The sequence below is a fragment of the Anguilla rostrata genome, chromosome 14 (assembly GCF_018555375.3).
Source record: "Anguilla rostrata isolate EN2019 chromosome 14, ASM1855537v3, whole genome shotgun sequence".
NCBI classification, from domain to species: Eukaryota; Metazoa; Chordata; class Actinopteri; order Anguilliformes; family Anguillidae; genus Anguilla; species Anguilla rostrata.
The window spans coordinates 4,195,271-4,221,880 of NC_057946.1; the positions used below are offsets into that span (position 1 = coordinate 4,195,271).

Genomic DNA, 26,610 nt, shown 5'->3' on the forward strand with positions numbered 1-26,610 from the left:
AAAATTAATAAATGAGAAATACAATAACAGAACATTTTCGAGAATATTCCCAGGAGGTTAGATTCCCAAAAACAACAACAAAAAAAAATAAAAAAACACATTTCATTTTATATTTATTATCCTGTACAACTGAATGGGGAACAGTATAACAGTGATACACCATCAAATTAATTAGTTACACTTAGAGGGGAAAAGCATCCATGTCTTTCCCTGGCAGTGAAGCTGGACAGAAAGCTGACCGACTCATCTACAGCTCGCTCTCCTCCTCCTCCTCCTGCATCTCCTCCTCCTCCTCACAGGAGGAGAAACGGAGGATGCCCCACCTGCAGCACCTGCCGCTGGGTCCCGCTACACCTGCTGATGGTGCACAGCTTGTGTCTGTCAGCTACGGTACTACCGGCGAGATCTTCATTTACCTCCACACACACACAGCACACACGCACACCTCCACACACACACACACACAGCACACACACTCACACACATCACACACGCACACCTCCACACACACACAGCACACACACACCACAGCAACCACACACACACACACCTCCACACACTGCAGCACACACACACACACACCTCCACACACTGCAGCACACACACACACACACCTCCACACACCGCAGCACGCACACACACCTCCACACACCGCAGCATACACACACACACACTCACACACACACATCTCCACACACCGCAGCATACACACACACACACTCACACACACACATCTCCACACATTGCAGCACACACACACACACACCTCCACACACCGCAGCACACACACGCACACACACACCTCTCCACTCTCCTCTTACTAACACACAGGCAGCACGGTGGTGTGGTGGTGCAGCACTGCCACCTCACAGTGAGAAGGTCTGAATCCCAGCCTGAGCCTTTCTGTGTGGAGTTTCTCCCTGTTTCCCCCGGGTACTCCCGTTTCCCCCGGCCGCCCTACGGACCCCACCCCGCCCCCACGCAGCCGTTTCGTGAGCGCGCTCAGTCGCAGCGCCTTTGTGTACGCGTAATTACACAGCCGCTGTACCGCGCAGTCAGGGACGCGTCCCGCAGCGTCGCCTCCCCAAAAACCGCCCCCCCCTCGCCCCTCACCGAGCGGGCCCGCTGAGGCGCTGTACACTGAGGCGCACAAGGCTAGGCCTCGCGAAGGCCCAGAACATTCCGTCTGACCCGGGTGTGACCTCACAACCGCACCGCGTCCATTACACTCGCCGTGCGCGTCTGAACATCAGAACCGGACTGAAGATTGATCAGGCAGAATAAACTCAAACTGAGCAGGATTTCATTTTAAGTTCACTTCAGAATGCATAATTTATCCAACACCACACATTTTACCGTATATACACATTACAATGCTACACTGAGCATTTACATCAGCAACACGCATTACGGTATATATGTATTACAATACTGAACTTTAACATCCAGTCTTATCTAATGAGAAAAACTGAGCATTTGGGCCTTGAACCACAGCCCTTATATTGAAAAGGACACCATACCTACACTGAAATACTGCAGTGGAGCTTTGAGGTTCTCTTCTGGGTGAGTTTCACATCTACTGGACCTGGGGCTCGTGTTAAGATCAAAGGAGCCATGAACTCCAGAAAGCACCAAGGTATTCTGGGTAAAGAGCCTGATGTGGAAGAGGTGTGGAAGAGGAAGAGGCGGGCCTTACCGAGAGTTGGGGGTCCTAGGCGGGGTGGGGCCTAAGGCTGGGGGCGGGGCTGCCCTGAGCCGTGATTGGGCGGCTGCAGGAGAGGTGGCAGCATCCCTCCTGGATACAGCCGAGGCCTCTGGGAGAAGACAGCGATGACATCATCAGCCCCACCCACAGTGTCTAAACTACCAGCGAGAGTAGTGAGGACTTTGCCCCTCAGCTGAAAGGCGCTTTGACATCGTTATATGGAAGGCACTATATAAACACAATACATGAATATTAATAAAGTAAACTTAAGATTTTTGTGGCCCCCCCACACACACACACACACGCACGCACACACACACACACATACCGTTTGACTGCAGGGGTTTCTGTAAGGGGAGGGCCGCCATCTCTCCCCGCTGCATCAGCTCCCCCTCCTGCGCCGCGACCCGGTCCAGGTCCTCCGGCTCACCAGGGGGCGCTCTCACCGTCCCCAGACCCGCGGCTCCTCTGCGAACGCGCAAACGAGCGTCACACGCTCACCCAAAACTCCTGCATCTCCCTCCCTCTCAAATTCCCCAACGCTCCACCCCCCCCCCCACATCTGCTGCAAACCAAGGGGCGGTAGGGATGACTGAAACGTGAGCAGGGGCGGTGGTTGGTGAAACGGGTAACACATCTCAGCTGCCATGCCGGTTCTCCCTAGTTCCCCTTCACCCCCGGCCCGGCGCAGATTGGTATTCCTGTCCGCCAGCCCGTCTCTCTCGAACCCGGGATCACCAGACCGGACCGCGCTGAATTATTCACCAGCTTTCCTTCAGCAGGGTCTCCAGCAGGGGGCAGACTGCTCTTAAGCACCTTTAATTCCCCCGATCACGTGGGGCTGCACATCAATCACCCTGGGGGGGCGGGGGGGCACAGCGAGCGATGACATACCGCCCCCCCATTTTTAGTGCTCGGGTGTCCCGTTCCCAGGCAGCGAAGCGCGAGATTGGGGGGAGGGAAAAGGCCCCGACAGGAGGAAGATAACATTTCTCTCCTGTGAAATGCAGCGACACGCTCCCCGCACACGCTCACACACCAGCAGGACCCTGAACGCCTCGGCGGTGTGCGGCACCGCAGACCCCACACATCCGCCAAACACTCTGCTTTCTCGCTGCTTCACAACAGCAGGGGTTTCCAGCGCTGCTGTCAATCACAGAGCAGCCGTCGCCCCGGTGCCGTCCTCGGCCACGCCCGTTCATGAATATTAATGACACATCGATGTGGAAAGTTTGGCTCTAACAGGAAGGAGACTGAACCCCCAACGTTAAGAATACAGAGGCGGTCTTACGGGGGGGGGGGGTCTTACCGTGCCGTTTGGCTCGATTCGGCTGTCCCGCTGAGGGTGTCCCTGTCGGGGGCGGGCTCGGACTCGGCCACCCTGTCCCGGAGCCTGGCGGGGGATGTGGGGGGGATGTGATGTCATACCGTTACCCAATACCACCACACTGCAGCATGTCAAAAACACCATCTATTTTACTGGGTTCATCTTGCCTCAGGCTACACTAGTACATTTACATTCAAAACGCATATATATTTCATCATTACACATGCAACGTGTATATCTACCAATATATTATATATTATTATACATCACCATCAAATCAGTTTGTCATTTTGCAGCTGATAAGAAACATAAAACACTGAACCAGTGCCAAGTTAATACAGGCAAACCAGGAAATTAACAGAAATTCAGCTCATGAACTGAAAATAACTCACAGAACATTTAGGGAATTTCTCATGAATGTTTTATGAACTGCTTTTCACTTCATTATCCGAACCAAAGTGGAAGTGACATTAAATCTTAACAGAACATTCCGATGCTGATGATGTCACGATCGCTGCTGGTGGCTGAAAGCAGTGGAGTTCTAGAACACTGGCTTAGAACTCTGAATAAAAACACCCCAAAAAAAGAGTGAGATTGGGGGGGGGGGGGGTCAGAGTGAGATTAAGGGGGCGGGGGGGGGGTCAGAGTGAGATTGCGGGGGCTCCTACCTGCTGGACTCCATGCGGGACTGCCGGAGCGTCTGGTTGTGCAGGAAGAGTCGCTCCTCCTGCTGGGCCAGCTGGGCCTGGAGCTTCTCCCTCTGCACCTCCAGCTCCATCTTCTGCAGCAGGAGCCAGTTCCTCCTCTCCTCCCAGTCCACCCGGGCCACAGGGGGCGCTGTGGCGGGCGATGTGGGGGGTGCTCGGCGCGTGGCGGCGGGGGACGGGCCCTCCTCCGTGCAGACGCACCGCCGGGACCCGCGCGGTTCAGTGGCTGTCTGGCGATCCAGCCGCGGCTCGCTCCGCCCCTCCCGGGGCCCGCCCCTCCTCTGGGACCGCCCCCCGCTCGGGCCGCTCTCCCGCCCGCTGCTGGACGAGAGCGGAGTGGGCGTGGCCGTCCGAAAGCTGTCCGCGAGGGGCGGAGTCCCGCGGGTCGGCCCCCCTCTGGCCCCGCCCACGTTGGGCAGGCCCAGGTACGAGCCCTCCAGCCCCGTGGCTCCGCCCCTCGCAGGCTGCCAGGCCGCTCCGTCGCTGCCAATCACCTGCGGAAGAGACCGGGAGGTGAAAGGACTGGACACAGACTCCCCCCCCCCCCCCCGCCCCCCCCCCCCCCAGACTCCGCCCCCGAGAACAGAGCGCACACACAACAGAGCGCAACAGACGCGCTTCTTGGGGTGTAGGGGGTGTTGGGGGGGGGGGGGGTTTGTTGGGGTGTAGGGGGTGGGTGGGGATCGTTGGAGTGTATAGTTGTTGGGGTGTAGTGGGTGTTTGAGGGTGGGGTTGTTGTGGTGTAGAGGGTGGGGGGGTTGTTGGGGTGCAGGGGGTGTTGGGGTGGGGGTGCAGGGGTTGTTGGGTGTAGTGGTGTGAGGGGTTGTTTGGGTGTAGCAGGTGTTTGGGGGTGGGGTTGTTGTGGTGTAGAGGGTGGGGGGGTGGGGGTTGTTGGGGTGTAGTGCGTGTGAGAGGTTGTTTGGGTGTAGCAGGTGTTTGAGGGATGGGGGTTTGTTGTGGTGTAGAGGGTGGGGGGGTGTAGGGGTTTTTGGGAGGGCAGAGCAGAGGGAAAAGCAGAAACACAAAGCAGTCAGTGAGGTCTGGCAGTGGAACAGGGACAGAGCGATCAAACACAGAGAAGGGAAGCTAAATCACTATTGGCGTTTCTCACCTGCGGAACACAGAGGACCTGTGTGTGTGTGTGTGTGTGTGTGTGTGTGTGTGTGCGCGCGCGCAGGCACGGATTACCATCAATACCGCCACTCGAGAAACCTTCCCTCAACTAAAAAACACAACCTGATGCATTGTGTGTGTTCCCCAGCTTGTGTGTGTGTGTTCCCCAGCCTGTGTGTGTGTGTGTGTGTGTGTGTTCCCCAGCCTGTGTGTGTGTGTGTGTGTGTGTTCCTCAGCCCTGGCATGCACTCTATGCACACTTGCTGGCCCACATGCATGCTCTAGCCACCCCATGCCCATGTAGAAATGTGTGTGTGTGTGTGTGTGTGTGTGTGTGTGTGTGTGTACACCTGTGTGTGAGAGAGGGGGGGAGGGGAGAGGGAGAGAGGGAGGGAGAGAAAGGGAGAGAGAAAGAGGGGGGAGAGAGAGAGAGAGAGAGAGAGAGAGAGACAGAGAGAGAGAGAGAGAGAGAGAGGACTTAACCCGTTCATCACTGTTATTAGTGGCTGGCCTCCACTCTCTCCTCCAGTAATTTAGAGACTAGAAACTCCACACCCCAGCCGTTATTAGGTCCATCTCTTATTGAGCACATCTGTTATGAGGTGGTGGGCGATGGGAGTGGGTGGGACGTACCTTGGAGTGGGAGGAGTTGGGGTGGGTGATGGGAGTGGTGGGACGTACCTTGGAGTGGGAGGAGTTGGGGTGGGTGATGGGAGTGGTGGGATGTACCTTAGAGTGGGAGGAGTTGAGGTGGGCGATGGAGTGGTGGGACGTACCTTAGAGTGGGAGTAGCTGAGGTGGGCGATGGAGTGGTGGGACGTACCTTAGAGTGGGAGTAGCTGAGGTGGGCGATGGAGTGGTGGGACGTACCTTGGAGTGGGAGTAGCTGAGGTGAGCGATGGAGTGGTTGAGCTTGTCCTGCTGCTGGGTCAGGTACTGCTGGTACAGGGCGAGCAGCTCCTGACACTCGCGGTACTGCTGCTGCAGACCTGGGCCGGCCGGGTCAAGGACACACCCGCTCACTGGAGGAACGTCCCCAACGCCCCACAAAAACGTCGTCTCCAGGGAAACCCCCCGGCATAGCGGACTACCCAAAACTGAGCGCCCGGATACAGCCAGCACCCCTCCCAAAGCAAGCTCTCTGCAGTTTTAGAGCGCATTTTCTAAACTGGCCAATCAGTGCTTGAGAAGAAGAACGACGCTGGCACCTGATTGGGTGTCACAGTGAAGCACACCAGCTGGCTGAGTGCAGGTCACAGTCCTGCTCAGAGGGAGGCAGCCCAAAACGCTGCCCAGATCAGGCCTGCTGGACTTCAGGCCTCAGAGTCCCACACTCTCCACAGGGCTGACACCCTGGCCACCATCACACCTATTCTAATGCCCAAGATATCTGCCAGCACAGACTCCACTACAGGCCTTAAAGTCTACGACACAGAGAAACAGACATGCACGCACACACGTGTACAGACACACACCGACAGATATGCACACACACAAACACAGACATGCACACACGCATGCACAAACAGGCACAGACACACACGCACAGATATGCACACACACACACACGTACAGACCTAGACACACATACATATGCACACACAAGCACACAGACACCCGCACGTGATGGGATTTAACAAACTCTGAACACAAAACAGGGATGTAAAATCACAAGCAGAGTTTTAATCCCAGTGAAAGAGCAAATAACAGAGCAGCACGTCCTCTCAGAGCTTCCACCAATCGGCTTCCAGCTAATGGAGGTCAGGCCCTGCCCTCTCGGCAACAGCATGAAGATACAAAGCACTGCTCCCCAGTTTGTTAGCAGCTTGTCAGAAGATTCAGAGAGCGATGAATTGCATTAAGGCCGCGCACAACGTTCATATTCCCTCTGTAGTCGGTACGCGTTGTGAAGTTTAAGCAAGCAACACGGAACAGAACCAAACAATCGCTGCGGAAAAAAAAAAAAAAAAAAACGTTTCTTCTTTCAGACATGGTCGAGAATTCCCAACTCGGGATTGATAAAACCTTAATTTACTTCTGGGGGCGAGCTTTAAATTGTTCCAACGCTCAAACTCGAGTAATGATTCTATGAAGGAGAGATGGGTGTATTCCCCCGATGACCCCGCAATCTCAAAAGATGGAAGCGATTGTCAAGAAATTACACTTTACAGGTCCTATTTTTTTTTTTTAAATGTGTTTGCCTTTAGATTCCCCTTAACCTTTTAAAAGAGTTCTAAATCCTCATCTCGACGGTGTCTTTATGACTTTCTGTACTTTAAAAGACAGCCCGGCTCTCATCTCCGTCTCCACTGGGTCCCCTCCATGGATTTTTTCGCTCAAATCTCCTTTTAATAGAGTTTAGAACTTTAGTGTAAATGCCAAGTTCAGAACTGAAGTGCGTTTAATTGAGTTGTGCATTCCTAATACCCGGGCTCCGGTGCCAATTGTGCAATTACCCGCCCGCGATTCCTCTTTATGCTTCACGCCGTGGTGCTAAATTGACAGTTATATTAGCCGCTCTCCCCCCCCCCCGAGCCGGGCGCGATCGCCAGGCGGCCGCAGGGCGGTAAAGAGAGTGGAACTTTACCAGCCGGGCTTCAGAGGACCTGATTGGGCCTGATGGGGCCGGCGGCGGCGGCGGCGACGGCTCAGAACGCGCAGCGAGGCCCGCGTCAGTCAGCGACGCAGCTCCACGCGCGCGCCGTGCGCCGCGGCCAATCGGGCGACAGCCTTCCGCAAAGGCTGAGAACACGAGCGTTCTGGCATACAAAATGGCCGCCATACGGCCATAGCAGTTTTATTCGCACGCGTGTTCCAGCTTCCGATTCATCCGATGAGTACCGAGGACAGGCTCAACTGTCAAACCAGTCTGTATATGCGGGTGCGCTGTACAAAAATCCAGTCCTTCTGAGGTAAACTGGGTCTGCAGTGTTGGCTGTTAACTACAGTTCAAGCAGACTCTCGAGTAGCTCAGGCTGTAAAGGTGTGTGCTTGACCACAGGCAGAGACCTGTAGCTTAGACACTGCACACTCTGAGCACTGCCTACGTTACGCCTTACCTCAGGCTACCGCTGCACTGCCCCCTAGCTGCGTACCAGGGAACTGCAGGTCGCCCCACCTCTCTCCTCACTTGCGCAAGCTCTCCTGTAGATCACAGTGGCTGACGGCACGAGAAACAGCAGTCCTCTCACAGGAGTGAGTGGGCAGACTGAAAGCAGGTCGGGACACGGGGACATCGCACCTCGAGCGTTGCTCATCCCCGTTCTCTAAAGTCGCCACAGAAAAGGCTGCCGCAGGACACCCACTCAAAGCCCTGTGGGGCCACCATGACGGGTGGTTTCTTCTTAAAAGCAGGAAACTGCTGATGCCAGGTCCAGAAAGGTTTTATGATCATTTTTTCCCCAAACACATAAATATCAGGTGTCAAAAAAATGAAAATTCAATTTTTGGGCACATTTTCCCCATCTAAAAAAAAGATATTTTATTATAAATAGCTGGGATACAATATTATAAAACACCTTGGGGTGTGATTTTTTTTATACTGACAATAAGCCTGAATTCACCAGCCCAGCCCAGGCAATGACCTCGTCAGGGGAGGCCATTTTTTAAACTTTTTGTCGTAGCGTTCGCAGAGACGCCTGACCACAGCAATTTCCCTGTCGGCTGAGCGGGCAACGGTGTTACCGTGGCGACGGAGCTGCCACGGCGATGGTGCTGCTGTGGCAACGGTGCTTCCGCGGCGACGGATGTGGCAACGGTGCTACCGCGGCAACGGTGCTACCGCGGCGACGGTGCTACCGCGGCGACGGAGCTGCCACGGCGACGGCGCTGCCGCGGCGACGCCACCGCCACACAGAGCAGGCAGCGATCGATGGCGCAGAGGGCCTGCTAGCGTAGCGAAGGCGGGAGACTCGCTCGCCCGCGAGCCGTCTACACGGGACTGCGGGTCCAGCGCGGGCGAGCGAGTCTCCCGCCTTCGCCGCTGCGCTAGCAGGCCCTCTGCGTCATCGATCACTGCCTGCTCTGTGTGGCGGTGGCGTTGCCGCGGCAGCGCCGTCGCCGTGGCAGCTCCGTCGCCGCGGTAGCTCCGTCGCCGCGGCAGCACCGTTGCCGCGGTAGCACCGTTGCCACAGCAGCACCAGCAGAACACGCCAAAAAAGCGCAAAGCCGCGCCAATCGCTCCTCACGCACAGGAAGTGCACATTTCCCTCCCACCCAAAAACGTATGACATTTATTAAACAGCAGCTGGGGCTGTACAGAGCTGCAATGCTGCATATTCTGTCTGATGTCTGGTCTATCAGGTAAACAATTCAAGTGCCACTCCACATCAGAAACGCACTCAGATTTTAACCGCATGAGGTACGCAAAATGATGAAAGCAAATTAAACCACAGTACTGTGACAGGCAAGGAAATAAAGTCCTAACATAAAGGCACAGTCTGTACTGCAATCTGCAAATGAGCTGTACTCTACAGTAAAATATGTAAAGGGCTGTACTTCTGGAGAAAACAGGCAGAATGATAACTTCCCTTTCGCCTTTGCTCACGGCGAGAAAAGAGGCGAGTTGGAAGGGAAGGGAGAGGTTAAAACATTTTGCGCGTTACACCAAAAACTAAGAGCAATGGCTGCCGGTGTGGGCCAGCTCAGCCAGAGTTTCACAGAGACAGGAGCGGCGCAGAGAAAACACGCTTTGTGCCAAAAAGAAATTAACTGCCTCCACCATGCACACAGCTAAGGAACTAATGAGCACCCAGCTCTCAAACCACGCCAGCACTGCTGGGGAAATCAAAACCACTTCCCTGGTAAACACTGCCATCTACAGTTTGAACAAGGCAACTGCACCAGATGAAAGAGCCGCTTAACCTCCTCAGGGACATTTATGTTAATCTATATTTAATGCCTATCCACTTTTGGGTAAATGTTCATATACTGGAAATTTCAACTGTATGCGGTGAAATCATTGGGACTGAGCACAGTCCCCTGTGATTGGCTCACTGAAAGCTGGAGCTGGGCCAATGGGAGCAGACTCCGAAAGGATACCCTCCCTCTCCTGGAAGATGAGCTGGTTCTGCTCCTCCAGCTGCTGGATCTTGCGCTCGAAGGACTCCTGCTCCTCCTTCAGCTTCTGCTGCGTCTCGTCCTTCTCCTCGCTCACCCTGCAAGGAGACAGGCCGCCGTGACCCCCACTGCACGTGAGTGAACTCAAACCCCCCCCCCCAAACTCCCCCCAAAACCCTAACCCTAACCCACCCCTGAAAAAGACCTGCTGAGACCAGGCTTATAAAGGGCCTCAGAGCAAACTGCTGATACTATACCAGTACCCACTCACACCGATACTATACCAGCACCCGCTCACACCGATACTATACCAGCACCCACTCACACCGATACTATACCAGCACCCACTCACACCGATACTATACCAGCACCCACTCACACGATACTATACCAGCACCCACTCACACTCGATACTATACCAGCACCCACTCACACGATACTATATCAGCACCCACTCACACCGATACTATATCAGCACCCACTCACACCGATACTATACCAGCACCCACTCACACCGATACTATACCAGCACCCACTCACACCGATACTATATCAGCAGCCACTCACACCGATACTATATCAGCAGCCACTCACACCGATACTATACCAGCACCCACTCACACCGATACTATACCAGCACCCACTCACACCGATACTATACCAGCACCCACTCACACCGATACTATACCAGCACCCACTCACACCGATACTATATCAGCACCCACTCACACCGATACTATACCAGCACCCACTCACACCGATACTATACCAGCACCCACTCACACCGATACTATACCAGCACCCACTCACACCGATACTATACCAGCACCCACTCACACCGATACTATACCAGCACCCACTCACACCGATACTATACCAGCACCCGCTCACACCGATACTATACCAGCACCCACTCACACCGATACTATATCAGCACCCATCACACCGATACTATACCAGCACCCTCACACCGATACTATACCAGCACCCACTCACACCGATACTATACCAGCACCCACTCACACCGATACTATACCAGCACCCACTCACACCGATACTATAACAGCACCCACTCACACCGATACTATACCAGCACCCACTCACACCGATACTATACCAGCACCCGCTCACACCGATACTATACCAGCACCCACTCACACCGATACTATACCAGTACCCACTCACACCGATACTATACCAGCACCAGCTCACACCGATACTATATCAGCACCCGCTCACCAAGACTGTTTATGAACACAGCCCCAGTCACCCCCCTCCGCTCGTCTCGGCTGTTCGCTCATCCGTAAGCCTTTACCTGGCCAGCTCCTGGATGAGGTTGGCGATCCTCCGCTTGTCCTCGGCGCAGAGGTCCTTCAGGGAGGCGCTACTCCGGGCCTGGGCTGACTTGGCTAGCGCCTGCGCAAAAAGACGGAAAGCCTCAGACGGTCGGAATGCCAGGAGAAGGATTACAGCGCGTCACCCTAATGCCAAATTAGGAATAAGCACCACAACGCGTAGTCGTATTCACGAGACACCGCACAGCTCAATATCTTTATGTAAATGCAGAGGACGCAATAACACGTACAAGACATGACACTCAAAACCCATTTCGCTACCTGCCATTTATCAAAATAAACACAGAATGCTGAATTAAGAACAACGGCTGAGACATTAAGCAGTAAAAATGACAATAATAATGCTATAAAAACACCCACAGAAGAGTAAAGTGCTCAATCAAGGACAATAAAACTACAAAAGATGATGGGAGGCAGACCATAAAAATTAGAGGAATTATGAAAACTATGACACACACTTATCGCATGCAGTACCCCCTAGTCCCCAGAGGGGGCGCTGTGGAGGACAGGAAGACCCACCTGCATGTTTACGTAGATGGACGTGGGCTTGGTGGGGCTCAGAACCGGGGCTCTGAATGCAGTGCCAGCAGGGGACGGAGAATGGAGCTGCGCCTTCGCCTGGGCGGGGTGGGAGGGGTGGGCCGGGGCCTTGCCCTGGCAGCAGGGCCGCGAGAACCGACTCTTCCTCCCCTCCAGCTGGCATCCAACTCCCACAATGCCCTTCACCTCGCTGCCATTCCCCAGCCTCACCTTCCCCTTCCTCACACCGCCGGACCCCACCTTTGCCCCTGGCCGGAGATTACCCTGATTGCTCACGCCTAAAAACATATACAACATACACACACAGAGAGTGTAAGGGGGAGAGAGAGAGGGGGACTATGAAAATGAGTTTTTAATCATTAAAAAAGCAAGCAGGTATGGAAAACGTATGACTGCCCTCTGGTGGACGAAGAAAAGCAAAACGATTCACAGACAGTGTTGGCTGGCATCTAGCAAAGCCAAGTACCCACCAGCAGGCAACAAGCATATTAACATGCAAACATGCAAAGGTTAACTACTCCACTGGCTAGGTAGCTGTTGAATATCAATTCAAGGATGTAACATTGACTATCTTCACCTGGGACAAATACCATGGGCTGATCTTCATCAGATGCTAAGAGATTGACGATTAAGAAAGTATACAATAAGTGGGTACATTCAGACAGCCAGTCACATTCTAATGCATAATTTTAATACAACAGCAAACCAAGATTACCTCTTTGGGATTATTGAATGACATATGTGCAACTCAATGAGTTATCATCCTAACTACGTAAATTAGATACTTTTCTATCATGACAAGTCGTCAATTACACATACCACATAGCTTTATTGTGGAAACAACGTTGTGTATTAATTCACTGGTGTAAATGACTAGTTAGATTTCTATAAATGTGAGCAAACATAAAATGCCCTTGCTAGCTTGCTTACTTTACCTACCAAGCTTGAAAAAAATGCCTGAAGCAAATATTACTATGGAGAGGGACAAAACTAGAGATTAGCGACTTCTAAGTACAGGGCAAAACCGGCAAGTCATTTTGTAAACGTCATTTGTACACATAAACATAGAAACGCGGTTAGCAACCAGTCCAGGCAACGACAGTCATCGAGCAAGCAGGCTACTTAGCCACTCAACTGTAATGTTAGTTAAAGGCAAATTAGCTGCAGTTATTAGCCAAGTTTGCGGTCTACTTTTGTTCGCCAAAATTGCTGATAATATTATTAGCTAGACAACTAACCTAACGTTAACAATTGCTCGCTAATTTAGCCAGTTTTCCGCTAGCTGTTAGCCTTCAGACTACATTCCTAATTTGCAGCCTCAGAGTATATGTCAGTTCTTACGTATAAAAATCACACTATTTATTATATTGCTTTTAATTAGCTACTTTAACAGTAGTCTTAGCGTTTAACAGACGTTGTTATTTAGAGTTAAGGATACATTAGCTAGCAAATTAGCTTAGTCTAACCGCGTTAGCATGCGACTAATATTAGTCTAGGTTCAACTAAATGGCATACTGGCAAAATCGTTATGGCAATACAGTTAGCTAGTTTGGACAGCTAATTAGCTAACCAGCAAGATAGTTCAACAGTTTGCTGACAAGCTAGCTAGACTTAGCCATCATAAGGCACTGTCTAGTTGAGTTTGAAAACCCCTTACTTGTTTTCAACATTCAAGGAAATTACAACCATCATAAAAACAGGCGACACACTAAACTCAAATTCTTGCGAGTCTTGCGAGAACATACAGATTGCGCCTACGTTAAAGGATACTGTCTTTAATCCAGAAAATCCCAGCGGTCTTCTCACCGCTGGTCACATCCGCCATATTGAAACAACCGCCACTCCCAGGTAGCCAAGCGTTGCAAAGGATGTTTAGTCCCGCCTTTATACTGAATTATAATTTGCTGTCGAAAAAGTACTTACGTATCATTGGCCAATTTATCCGTCTGTCGATATGTATGGTTCGTCTACAAAAGTGACGCGGAATAGTTCTTTTAAAAACTACATTTCCCGTAAACAACAGCGAAAATGTATCCTGGTAACAGGACACGAGCCAAATAAAATGAATGAGTGAGTGAAATACAAAAAATAGCACTACCAAGCGAGTTACGTGAAACATTTATCTTTTTATTCAGGAAACAATAAAACAATTTAGTCATGGAGGACATCAGGGATGCAAGAGGATTTAAAGGGTTTGTGGAAAGACTGACTCTCGGTATTACCCGGGTGCTTGGTGAGAATGTCATTTTGCTTGGTTGGTAGCTAGCTAACTCGGTAGCAAGTTGCTACCTTATATTTAGCTTGCATCTCTACATGATCCTTTACCTTCGGCTAGCATTTGCTTGACTGATTAACGTTAATGTTAAGTTAGCTAATAACTACTGCCTACAATGAAGCTAACGAGCTGACAATCTGTTAAATCTGCTAGTATTCTGCAGAGTTGTTTCCCTGACAGAGAGATAGATAACGGAATTTGCAAGCCGGTTTAACTTAGCCAAAGTTGCTGAAAATGTTTATGTTTCTGCGTAACCTCTATACCAGACTGAATGCAAAACGCAAATGCGTGCAAAACGTATTGATTAACTTCATATTAATATAACTATCACTGCTTCGGTTACATGTGCTATTAGTACGCTCGATGAAAGGTTAACCTATTTAATTGCCTTGATATTCAAATTCAGAAGGTCTGCCGGGGGTGACGGACGTGCGTTTTGTGGAGAGGGAGCCGGTGGAGAGACGCTGCCTCATGTCCTGGGAACATGTGGGTATAGCCTCGATTGAACTGGCGCTGTGAACGGGAAAGATGTCTTCATGACTGGGTGCTCTGTGTTTGCAGAGGAACGACTGTGAGCTGCCCGAAGACTTGCGAGATTTCTATCTTACTACGGATGGTTTCACCCTGACCTGGTGCACAAAACTGGAAAGTGAGTGAGTTTCATCAGTCATTTTAGAATGTAGGACTTTGTTTAGAAGATAAAGCCAGACAGTGCTTGAATGTCCAAACTAAGCACCGACATGTCTTCTAAGAGGCTTTCAGAGGTCTCTGGCACATTCAACCCAGATGCATTCTATTTAAAATCTGTGACCATTTCAACATAAAATCAAATTATACATTTTTAGACGGCAATAAATGAAAAGGTCAGTGTTGCATGGTATGCTTGAGCTTTTTCTAGAGTTGACATTGGTGATAGCAGACTGAGGCTTCACAAACCCAATAATGGGCGGCACTACAGTATGCTGTCCATCACAGGCATTCTGAAATTCTAAGGTGTTTTAAATGCTTGAGCGTGTCGGTGGTTCTGATTGGACCGGCTCGGTTGTTTCTCAGGTGAGGCGGTACCCCTGGGCAGCATGGTGATCAACAGCCTGGCCAAGCTCCTCCCTCTCAGCCAATCAGCAGTCTTCTCCCTGCCCAACATGCCCGCGCTGTCCGACCTGGACAGCCAGGAGGAACCGGAAGGTGACACGGGGGAAAGGGGCTGGGGATGGATTTTGGGGCCGGACAGGGAGTGCATACACGCTGGGTTGGGCGTTCTGATTTTGATCATTTTCACAATTTTGATATCCTTTACTTGGGCATTTTTGGATGCACATAATGGTTAAATGAAAGACAAAACATCCCATTGAGACTCCTGTTCTCATGCAGCGATACTGCCAGTGGTGGTGATGAAAAGGCAGTGGCACCTAACCTAAAACTGCGAGATGCATTTTTTTTTACTCTTTGTTTATTGGCTGCTTGTGTGATTATCATTTACTGTTGTTATAATTTTACCTCATGTAATAAGGCTTAATACGGCTGATATTAAGCAGAGCTTCTCTGAGCTCTCACAGTTCGATCCAGGCTGTTTTGCAGGCAGGCGTTCGCTGTTCGCTCACATGTTCTGATAACCCTCTCCCTTTTCGCCCCCCCCCCCCCAGAATCAGACGACCCCCCAGGGGTGCCCCACTTTGGCGAGCGCAGCCGTATTTTCGAGCTGGACCCCTGTGGCGGGAACGGAAAGGTGTGCCTCGTCTACCGGAACTGCAGCCAAGGTACCCCAGCGTCGCATTCAGAGGCATAGCCAGAAGGAGGTTTCGGGTTTGAATCCCCCTTCCGGAAATGCCTGAGATGAAATGTGCGTTGATCATGAAGAGCACCCCAAAATGCAAACGAACGCAGAAAGTCATTACCAGAAAAAGTGCACAGTTAAATGTTCTGTGTTAAATTAGCTCTTACAGAGTACATATGGTAACTATTGAACTCATACGTACTGTTTTAGAGTTGAATCAACACTGGGCATTTTACTGTGTGAAAGAGTAGTCATTCAGTCTCCTCCCAGTAAGTTTGTCTGGTCCAAAGCTTGTCAGTTTGGTTTGGAATTACGAACACCGAATTCCACTGCACCTCCCTGCGGTGACCTGGTTCTCCTCTCTCTCCAGACTGGGAGGCGCAGGACAGCGAGGTGTGGGTCACCTCTCCTTGGCCTGCACCTCCTGCAGCTCACCTGGTTCTCCTCTCTCCCCAGAAAGGGAGGCGCAGGACAGTGAGGTGTGGTTCCTGGACAGGGCTCTGTACTGGCACTACATCAGCTCCTCCTTCACGGCCTACTACCGGCTGTTGATCACGCACCTGGGCCTGCCTGAGTGGCAGTACAACTTCACCCCTTACGGGCCCAGCCCCCAGGCCAAGGTAAGGGCATCCACCAACCTGCAGAACGGCCCTGCCAACACGGGCAGCCACCCCCACCCCTACCCCTACCCACCACCAACCACCACCCTCACAGAAAAGCCCTGCCAACACGGTCAGCCACCCCCACCGCTACCCATTGCCAACTGCCAAACCCGCAGAACAGCCCTGCCAATGCGGGCAGCCCCCCCCTCCATCCGCACCCGCACCCCCTCCCACCACCAACCCTCACAGAAAGGCCCTGCCAACGTGGGCAGCACCCTAACAATACTCTGAACTGTTGATAACATTTCTTGTTTGCTAGTTTACAAATGGCAAAAGTTTCATGATACTTATTTTTCATTCCTATTAGTGCAGCCATTGCCAGATCAGTGCTTTTTCATCTAATAACAAGGTAATAATAAGGTCCTAATGCTAACGCGCTAATGGCTGTGGCCTTTTCCCGCTTGGAATGATGGCCCGCAGCTACGTTTGTAATTAAAAAGAATGATTTGTTCATTTGATGAATTGCTAAAGAGCCTAGAGCATTTGTCCAAGTTATTCAGCTTAATTAACTGCGACAGCTATGCAAAACTTGTTTAAGCAGAAGTCGTCTCTGCTAATTAAGCTCATTGACTTGGGTGATTGTTCTTGGAAGAAGATAAGAGACAGAATAGCCTTTACGCTTATCTCTTCTCGTGGCAGCAACACCTGCAACAACAACAGCTTTTTTTAGGACGGTCTTCCAGCTGAAAGGGAATCAAAAGTTGAATTTAGTGGAGCCACCTAGTGGTGCACCCCAAGTGGTGCGCGCCATTGAGGTTCTGGTCCGTAATGCAGTGATGTCTTGGAACTGGACCGTGACAGAGCCGACCCGCGTGGTGACGCGTGATTGGCCGTACCGTTACCGTGGGAAGGGGGAGGGGTTTAGCCGGCAGAGCGTACCCCACTTGAGCTGCGCAGTCGTCCAGCGTTGAAGCCACACCCATTCAGCTGGCCAATCACAGTGCAGTAAAGAGGCGGTCAGCTGACATCACACATTTACAAAGACCCCCATGCTCTTGTTAGTCCTCAGATCCCAGATAGATAAATCACCTAGGCTTTTCTTGGGTTTCATCATTGCATAGCTCCACCACCGGTACAATACCTAAATGGAAAAATTGCTGAGAATCTTGAGAAAATTTAAGACGGTGAAAAACTGCATCACATAATTTTCTGTTCAGCTAATTTTTTATTTAATTATAAAGAGTTCAGTATGTTGACAGCCACAGGAGGTGAAGGCTCAGATAATCCAGGTAGTCACAGCATCCAGGTGTACAGAGAGTCATAGCATCCAGGTGTACAGGGAGTCACAGCATCCAGGTGTACAGAGTCAGAACATCCAGGTGTACAGAGAGTCACAGCATCCAGGTGTACAGGGAGTCACAGCATCCAGGTGTACAGAGAGTCACAGTATCCAGGTGTACAGAGAGTCACAGTATCCAGGTGTACAGAGAGTCACAGTATCCAGGTGTACAGAGAGTCACAGCATCCAGGTGTACAGAGTCACAGCATCCAGGTGTACAGGGAGTCACAGCATCCAGGTGTACAGGGAGTCAGAGCGTCCTGGTGTACAGGGAATCAGAGCATCCAGGTGTACAGGGAGTCAGAGCACCTGCGAGTCAGAGCTGTTCTGTCTCCTCGCAGCAGTGGGCGTGTCTCTATCGCCCGCTCACGGCCCACGGCGACGCCCACGTGGACTCCAACGGGGATCCCATCGTCAACAGGCTGGACCTCAGCAGGGCGTTTCGGGGAAAGGTCAAGCCCCCCGCGCCCAAGAAGAAGTCCCCCGCCCAGCCTGGAGGGGGCGGGGGCACCCCAAAGGCACACGGGGGTTCGGCCAGACTGAGCGGGACCCGGCGGTGAGGGGACCCCCCCCTCGGTGGGCCGGTTCCTGAGTGAGAGAAACTCAAAGGGCTTTCACACCCCGCCCCCAGACCTGCCCTCCCGTCCAGGCTCCGCCCCTTTTTCTGTAATGAACTCCAATAAGAGCTGAGAGCAGCCCTGCCAAGGCTGCTCCCCCTGTTGGTTTTGGCAGCTGTGTATGTGTGTGAGCGTGTGTGTGCACGTGCTTGTGTGTAGAGGCTTCTTCAGGGTACCTAATGTAGTGTCGGTGTGGGTGACTGTGTATGTGTGTGCATGTGTGTGGGTGTGTGCATGTCTGTGCGTGCACATGTATGTGTGTTTACCTGTGTGTGTCTGCATGCCTGTGTTTTCTTTGGCAAAGCCAGGCCCTCCCTCACACAGAAGTCGTCCTGTATTTACTACACAATGTATTTATTTCAGTCTTCCCTGGCATGTTTCCTGTATGGAATGCTCTGTGCACTAATTAAATGCGGTTTCTCACTGCAGTCTGAGTGAAGGCCTCTCTCTCTCTCTCTCTCTCTCTTGGACACGCTCCTCTCATAGGAGGCTAACTGTGACATCACTTTTCATCACTGGCCAATCCCCACACTGCACACCCTTCTCACCTTCCAGGCAGAAAGAGGCACGTGTTAGTCTTCCCATTAGGGAGTTTAGCCCATGTTAGAAGTTCATAAGTTATAAGCCCTGCTTTGCGTCACACTGCACACATTTGCATCTGTCTGCCGTATAAACGCCAGAGTGAACCCACACCGAACCCAGTTTAACGGAACACTGAATGGAGGCACAGATGTTTTCCAGGGGGCACAGAAATTCCAAATTAAGTCTACGATCAAAGCCATGCCTTCCAGGAAACTGTTAGTGTGCAGAAGTTTTGCCACCACTGTCCATCCTTCTCTACCTCCTTCATTTGATAGTTATTTATTATAAAAACTTCCAGTTTTTTTTGTCTAACTATAGGGTCTTACAGGCACTGAGCCGGGCTAAGTTGAGCGGGGGGGTTTTAGAGGAGGGGGTTTGGCAGAGTGCAGGAGCTTCAGTGAAAGGTTGCAACCACCACGACCGCCGCCCCACACAGCCTCCCTGCGTCTGCATCGCAGTCACTGCGCAGACGCAGACGGTGGTAGCGCAGTCTCACGAAGCAAGCAATGCAGCAATCACACACGAGGGGGCGGAGCCTGCACCTCCTGGCTCCGCCCACATAGCATGTCCTGGCCCCGCCCACACGTCATGTCCTGCCCCTGCCCACATATTATATCTGGGCTCCTCCCATGTTTCCTCTCCTTGCTCTGCTCATGTTTCCTCTCCTGGCTCCGCCCACACTTCCAGGCGGGGGGCGGGGCTGGGCCTGGCTCACACGCACAGCTCTGACGTGGCGCTCTTCTCAAGCTCCGCCTCCCTGGGCTGGGCCCCATAGATCCGGGGAGGGGCGGGGTGATGCAGCTCCACGAACAGCTTGTAGATCCCGGCCCCCAGTACACCGCCAATCAGGGGCGCCAGCAGGGGCACCCACCACCAGTTCTGCCCTGCACTGAGGGGGGGGCACAGAGAGAACGGGTGAAAATATAACAGGGGGGGGCCAGTAACTGAACACAGTGATTAAACACAGTAACTGAGCATAGTAACTGAACACTGACTAAACACAGGAACAGCACAGTACCTGAATACAATAACTAAACACAGTGACTAAGCAAAGTAACTGAATACAACAACTGAGCATAGTAACTGAACACAGTGCCTAAACAGTAACTGAGCATAGTAACAGAACACAAGTAACTGAGCATATTAAATGAATACAATAACAGCATAGTAACTGAACGCTAACTAAACATGGTAACTGAACACAGAAAGCAAACACAGTAACTGAGCATAGTAACTGAACACGGTAACTGTGCACAATAATTATACTGTACACAGTCACTGCAACCAGCGCAGCGCTCGTACCTGAAGACCTCCGGGCCCCAGCCGGCCAGGGCGGTGAATATTCGGGGGGGCAGGTCGCGGGACGGGTTGATGGCGTAGCCGCTGTTGCTCCCCATGGAGACGCCGAGGAGCAGAACCAGCAGGCCCACCGCCAAGGGCTCGGACCCCGCCCGCGCCGGCTGGTTCCGCTGGTCCGACAGCGCCATGAGGCACAGGAGCAGCATGGCCGTCCCCAGCACCTGGGGCGCACGGGGGTACGGGGGGGGGGACCACCCAAAACCACCATCACTAAATCGAGATCTAAAACTGCTGTGAAGCCATGACTTCATAAAGTAAAATATAAACTGTAAACTGAGTATGTAGGACTGTGTTAACATGACCATACACCACTCGGCCATAAAGTGAGTAAGTTCACATGTAAACTGGGAATTAGGTCTGTGTGTTAATGTGACTTGGCCTTAAACTGTCCCCTACCAATTAGGTAGATCTGTGTGTTAATATGACCTAGCCATTGCAGAACAAGCCAATCAGCGCTGGCCCGTGGTGCATTAACACGTGTGCTTGTGTGCAACTCTGCATGTGATGCGGCTGAAGTGGAGCGGGAACATATTTACAAGAGAACATTCCACCTTGGGGGGAAAAAGTTAAACAAGAGGTTTTGAAAAAGGTTAAGGAGTGCTCACCTGGTCCAGGAAGCCCCCAGGTATGGACAGGTAGGGGGCGGGGTAGGTGGCGAAGATCCCAGCGGTGGCCCGGGGGCCAGCGACGGTGAAGTTGCCCCCGCAGTAATTCAGCATGGCATCTGACGACACGGAGCGAGAGAGAGAGAGAGAGAGGGAGGGAGAGAGAGAGAGAGAGAAAGAGAGAGAGAGAACGCAGGTTACGGCACGTTCTGCGACGCCGTTCGACCAATCGCTGCTTCGACCTTCCCAACCGTCCCAGCCCCTGTCCAGTAACAACCCAGGTGAGGGTCCAGGTGGGATTTTCATTGGGCCACGCCCGTGGAGTCCTCGGGCCTGGTCTCAGACAGCTGGTTCAGCTCCGCTGGTCTCAGGCAGCTCGTTTAGCTCTGTTAGTTTCCGCCATCTCAGGTAAAGCAGCTGATTACACCTTCAGCTCATCGCACCTCACCTGGGAAACACAGCCTAACACGCCCAGCCACTGCTGCCCACTGCAATAGCCACTTAACGCCTTCTTCACTTATTGTAGCTAACTTTTTCTGTGATTTTTTGTAGTCACATTGTGATCTTTAGACTTACATTTATATTTTTATTCTTACATTTGGTGAGAATAGCATAATTCCGGTGTACTAGTACTTGTACTTGTTATACATGGTAAATAGACTTGAAAACCCTGGTTTCCAGGGTCTGAATTAGCTGCTGATTTTAAGGTGAAATGGAACCTCGGCTGGCTGAGACCAGGGCAAGTGACCCCTGTGCAAAGCTGTATAATATTCTGATTATCACAGAGAAAGGTGCACTAAAGAAGAGCTTATCTCCCTCTGGACTCCAGGCCAATTTATGCTTTTAATTTAACTCCAAGCACTTACCCCATCTCCATATTTTTAATAAAATCTTGCGTGAAAGCTGAAGACTGCTCTTTATCTTGTATCTAAACTGTTTCACTGTGGTCTGACATGCACAAGTGATCAGCGGTTGGGGAGTACAGCTAATTAGTTGGTTTAGCCTGGGTAATTAGCAAGGGTATTTACATCACAGGCCCTCCAGCTCTGTGCTTAACTCTTTGAACTGTAGGCTTTTTGAAAAGTCAGTTTTTTTTTTTAAGTCAGTAGTTCTAGAACTCCACTGCTTTCAGTCACCAGCAGTGACTGTGACATCAGCATCAGAATGTTCAGTTCTCACTCCTCAGCAGGGTTAAGGAGAGGCCGGATGCCGGAGGCGGGGCTGCTTTACCGTAGTACAGCGAGAAGACGGTGCCGGCCGCCATGAAGGAGCCCAGCATCTGCGCGGCGACGTAGACGGGGAACATCCTCCAGGCGAGCCGGCCGAACAGGCACATGGTGAAGGAGACGGCGGCGTTCATGTGGGCCCCTGGACAAGCGGAGAGAGCGGTCACACCTGAGCCCATGGGGAGGGTCCCAGTGTACATTCAGACAGGACCAGAACGGCTGGGTCTTTTTAAAATTCAAACAGAACCAGAACGGCTGGGTCTTTTAAAAATTCAAACAGAACCAGAATGGCTGGGCCTTTTTAAAACTTCAAACAGAATCAGAATGGCTGGGCCTTTGTAGATTCAAACAAAACCACAACCATTTTAAATTCAAGCAGAACCAGCCTTTTTAAAGAACAGACACGTCCATGAACATAGCGATGTAAATCCAGCATTCAGTTCGTTCTGTAATAGTGTGGGGCCAGTTTTTCTTTCTTGACATGGTTTTTGTGTATTTATGTCCTTTGAAGGCAAGGCCAAAGTCTATTGTTATTTCATGGTGCTGAGTTGACGTCTCCCCATGTTAACGCATTCCTTTCCTGCAGAGAGGGGCCTGTTTCAAAATGACCACACCCTCGTTGACAGCCGGAGCAACCCTCGCGATTTTGAGGATGAAATAACCAGGCATCGCTCTCGCCTCCCACAATCGGTCTCTTGTGGGCGCAATAAAAAAAAAATTTTAATTTTAAAAAGATTTACATGTCTGACCTTGAAACCGATTGGCTATCCGGTCATGTTCCCTGTCCTTCTGGTTGCTTCACCAGCTTGCCTCGTATCACCAGCTGTCCCAGCATGCCTTGGAGGCGATTGCAAATTTGCTTCTCGTCAGAGGATGTGTGGCTTCTCCCTAGCACTGACATTATCCGTATAGTCTTGGCCTTTTCAGTCACCAGATCTGAAACCCGATCCAGCATTTCTGAGATGTTCTGGCACGTTCGGCAACAACGTACGAGCGGCTTTTTCTTCCTCTGTGGTGTCGTATTCCTCCAGCGGAGGTCCAGACGTTAGTCCTTTATTACAGGGTCAACACAGGACGCACACACGCGGTGGCCCAGCACCCTACTAAACGGCTTCACATTGGTTATGACACTTTTTTTTTTTTACCCGTAAGGTGGGCCTTACCTGAGACCTTTCCGGCGATGTGCACTCCCATGGCCACTCCCAGTCCGAAGCCCAGGTTGATGCTCAGGTAACGTCCAAACAGCCCGTCCCCCGTCACCACCTGCGCCACCGTGCCCAGGCCGAACGTCTGCAGCACAGCGGAGGTACCGCGCGGTCAGCGGCAGCAAGATGTAGCGCCAAACACACACATCTAGGGTTGCCAGACTTAGAATATGTCAAAACCGAACAACATGCACAGAACCAATGTTGGATCGAGGGTCCACCTTGAAACCTCTAAACTCTATAGGCTCTATGCTCAGAACTGGCAGCAGACTGGGATGAGTCCATTAGACCAGGGAATCATGGTCATGCTAATTCATAACAAATTACTTGTAAATTTCTTCCATCCATTTCACTGTCCGGTCAGGAACGTGAACCCCGACCCTTAGGCCTACAAATAATTCGTCCTTAATTTTGACTTTGACAAATACAAACAAATGCGTTATAACCGACTTTTTATACTCAGTTCGTTGAGTTCATTTTAGAGACGGCTGTACTTGCCGAAGGTGCTTAACCTAAGTGTTTGATTGACTGAACACGCCTGTTTTCCAAGGCCTAGCTGAAGGAGAGCCGCAGTCACAGCGCTAGCCCTCCTGTAGCGCTGCGTAAAACTCTCCTCCAATGAGAGTTTACGACCCCTGCTCTGAACAGGAAGTAAATAACGAGCCTAGATGAACTGACTGACCTGTTCCTGTCGCATGTAATTCTCATGCGCTTATGATAGCATATGAAGTATGTGGCCCAGCGCGTATAGCCTTACCACATTCCCTCCAGCTTATGCACATCCATACTGGAGTCTGATGCATTTCTCAGCTGGAGAAACACATTGGCTCAGATCCAGGCCAAAATAGATGTGCTTCTTTCCTCTAGGCTCTCAATAAGAAACAGATACTTTTATTGTCCGTTACATATTAATATACATTTTTAAAATGCATTGTGCATCATAAACTTTGCCCTTTCAATGAGATCAAAGACCAGGAACAGCTGTGAAATAATAACAGACAAAAGGTAACGGTAGAAAAAGAGTTTGTGCCAGAGTTCACCACATTGCTACGCTTCCTCTCCGCTTCTACTTGCGTTTCCGTGGATACCGGAAGAATACTGTAAAAACTTGTTTTGCACATTTTACCATCAAGCGCTCCTTTGTTCAATAAAATAACCATTTTTGTATCACCATATATTTGGTGGTCATTAAAACTGGCAGCAAAAATGTTTTGAAAGAGAAATGACTTAAACCGTTTAATGTCGAATTCTTTGCACAAAGTTACGGGCATAGCTTCTCGTGATTAGACTAAATTGGGGAACTACTTTTTTTTTTTAAAGTAGCCAAATTGCAAGGTAAGCAGAAATGAAGTTAGTCAATAACAAAGCAAATAAATGTTGGTCAACCTTTAGTACGAAGCCCTCCTGAATCAACACAGAGGTATGTTGAGGTGTCGAGAGTCATGTGCAAGTCTCCTGAATTCGGGTGCTGGTCACAAGCTCTAAGAGTAGGATTTGTGGTGTGAGCTGGCACCAGATTTGCTTGCTAGCCAAACGATGCACTGCAGACTAATAGTCAAACATTCCAGAAAGCATTTAGCTCAGAAGCCCCCTGCTCTTTTACAGAGTCAATAACTCAAATGAAACAAAACTGTTTGCATGCCACTAGTGCTAACGCCTTGTTAGCACCAGACCTCGATCAGGTACATGTCTGGAACACTTGAGGTCTGCAAAATGGCTGTAAAATCTGAAACACTTGTGCACATCTCTCATGTGCAGGTTTGAAAAAGCTATGCCATCATACCAACCAAAGTATAAAACCGTCATAAAACCTCTAATCATAAATGTTCAAGGAGATATATATATATTTTTTTTTTTTTTTGCATTGTCTGTAATTTGCAGGAATTTTAAATTAAAATTGCCTTCTAAATGCCTGAATGTAAATGTGTAATGAATAGCAGTGGTGTATAAAAGGGTTGAAGTGTTCCAAGTAATACATTGCACCAGGTCTGGTCAGCTTCATCTGCTCATAATGAATCATGTGACTGCAAATGCATGCGTCTACCGCAGCACATGGTGTCACTGAGCGAGCCAAAAATATGACAAGAGGACAATAAAATATCCCAGTAACGCCACATCATAAATTAAATCCAGACTGCATAAATGTACACACGTAGAAATACCAATATTAGCTGTAGTGACATTAACAACACAGGACATCAAGGTTTTTAATTAACACAATGTATACGATCTAAATAATAGTCATAAAAATGAGTACACACTAATTTGAGCTTACTTATTGAACCCCTCAACCACACTTATTGCATAGTGCAGGAGTGAGCAGACAGGTGAGATTTTCACGCACTGAGGTGCTGCTCAGGTCCTCCGGTAAAGCCGTCGGCGTTTCTCCTTACCATCATCACATAGGTGCTGAGCGTTTCTGCCAGCGCCAAGCGGCAGCACTCGTTTCTAATCCGAAAAGCGAAAGGCATTCTTCCTCCCCCAGCCTGACCGTCCTTCCATGAGTTCAGCGTGTCCTTCATTCCCCCCTCTCTCTCTCTCTCCCTCTCTCTCTCACACACTCTCTCGCCTCTTTCCCCCTCTCTCTTTCTCACACACACACTCTCACTCTCTCTCTCTCACACACACACACACACACTCTATCTCTCGCCTCTTCAAACTTTTTATTGGTCGTCAAGGTTACTCTAAGAACTCCTCGAAGAACTTGTCCGAGCAGTGTACACAGGAGCAGATGATATGCTGCTGAGTTCAGCTCGTTCTTTCTCTCTCTCTCTCTCTCTCTCTCTTTGTGAGTCCCCTTTCCCTCGTGGTTCGCCTCCTTATATGGAACCTCTTGGCCCCGCCTCTTCCAGACCGCCCCTCAAACAACCCTATGTCCTCACAGGCATGAAAATGGGAAAGGGGGGCCGGGCGGGGGGCAGGGCAGGGGAGAGAACGGTAAAGTCATTCACTGCTAATTTGTGCCACAGAACTTTGTCTGTGTTTCTGTGTGCAAAAAAAAAAGACATAAAGAGGCCATATCTGGGAGCCACATATGGACTCAGCTATGCGTATTCCAGAACGCCTGTGCAGTGCCACATATGGAATCATTTGTGCGCATTCTAGAACACGTACTGTACAGCTTGTGATTTGCTCTCATTGCAGCATGTCTTCTAGCAGAAGAACATGCCTTCTCCTTAAAAGTTCCATAAAATCTGATTTTTGCTATCTTAGTTATGAGA

The 26,610-nt window shown here is 50.6% G+C and overlaps 3 protein-coding genes across 8 annotated transcripts in view; 1 reads left to right on the plus strand and 2 right to left on the minus strand.

Annotated features, from left to right (window-relative positions):
* Nucleotides 1-13,697, minus strand: part of kiaa1328 (KIAA1328 ortholog) — a 24,032-nt gene extending 10,335 nt beyond the window's left edge. The window contains exons 1-10 of the mRNA XM_064308714.1: nucleotides 13,576-13,697; nucleotides 12,383-12,418; nucleotides 11,785-12,083; nucleotides 11,226-11,326; nucleotides 9,893-10,008; nucleotides 5,723-5,841; nucleotides 3,701-4,233; nucleotides 3,015-3,098; nucleotides 2,034-2,173; nucleotides 1,697-1,814 (exon numbers count right to left, since the gene is read on the minus strand). Coding sequence (XP_064164784.1) covers nucleotides 1,697-1,814; nucleotides 2,034-2,173; nucleotides 3,015-3,098; nucleotides 3,701-4,233; nucleotides 5,723-5,841; nucleotides 9,893-10,008; nucleotides 11,226-11,326; nucleotides 11,785-12,083; nucleotides 12,383-12,418; nucleotides 13,576-13,630 — 1,601 coding nt within the window. The 5' untranslated portion in view covers nucleotides 13,631-13,697. The remainder of the gene's footprint in view (nucleotides 1-1,696; nucleotides 1,815-2,033; nucleotides 2,174-3,014; nucleotides 3,099-3,700; nucleotides 4,234-5,722; nucleotides 5,842-9,892; nucleotides 10,009-11,225; nucleotides 11,327-11,784; nucleotides 12,084-12,382; nucleotides 12,419-13,575) is intronic.
* A 114-nt stretch (nucleotides 13,698-13,811) lies between these two features.
* Nucleotides 13,812-18,840, plus strand: tpgs2 (tubulin polyglutamylase complex subunit 2). 6 transcript variants are annotated; one of them, XR_010325481.1, is made up of 8 exons: nucleotides 13,812-14,038; nucleotides 14,487-14,566; nucleotides 14,642-14,729; nucleotides 15,134-15,265; nucleotides 15,724-15,837; nucleotides 16,311-16,474; nucleotides 16,824-17,835; nucleotides 17,986-18,013. XR_010325481.1 is itself a non-coding variant. In XM_064308717.1 (8 exons), exons 1-8 carry the CDS (start codon nucleotides 13,963-13,965, stop codon nucleotides 18,353-18,355), a joined length of 873 nt encoding a protein of 290 aa, XP_064164787.1. In that variant the 5' UTR covers nucleotides 13,812-13,962; the 3' UTR covers nucleotides 18,356-18,840. The 6 variants fall into 6 exon arrangements, 4 of the variants coding, with proteins under 4 accessions (XP_064164787.1, XP_064164786.1, XP_064164789.1 ...); XR_010325480.1 differs by having other exon boundaries at nucleotides 16,824-17,745; nucleotides 17,788-18,013; XM_064308717.1 differs by lacking the exons at nucleotides 16,824-17,835; nucleotides 17,986-18,013 and adding exons at nucleotides 16,225-16,247; nucleotides 18,137-18,840 and having other exon boundaries at nucleotides 16,334-16,474.
* On the minus strand, nucleotides 17,659-26,209 carry aqp7 (aquaporin 7). Its single transcript, XM_064308715.1, has 6 exons — nucleotides 25,783-26,209; nucleotides 23,348-23,474; nucleotides 22,189-22,326; nucleotides 20,959-21,077; nucleotides 20,297-20,514; nucleotides 17,659-19,883 (listed from the first exon to the last, which is right to left on the minus strand). Exons 1-6 carry the CDS (start codon nucleotides 25,909-25,911, stop codon nucleotides 19,706-19,708), a joined length of 909 nt encoding a protein of 302 aa, XP_064164785.1. The 5' UTR covers nucleotides 25,912-26,209; the 3' UTR covers nucleotides 17,659-19,705.
* Between the last annotated feature and the right edge of the window lie 401 nt (nucleotides 26,210-26,610).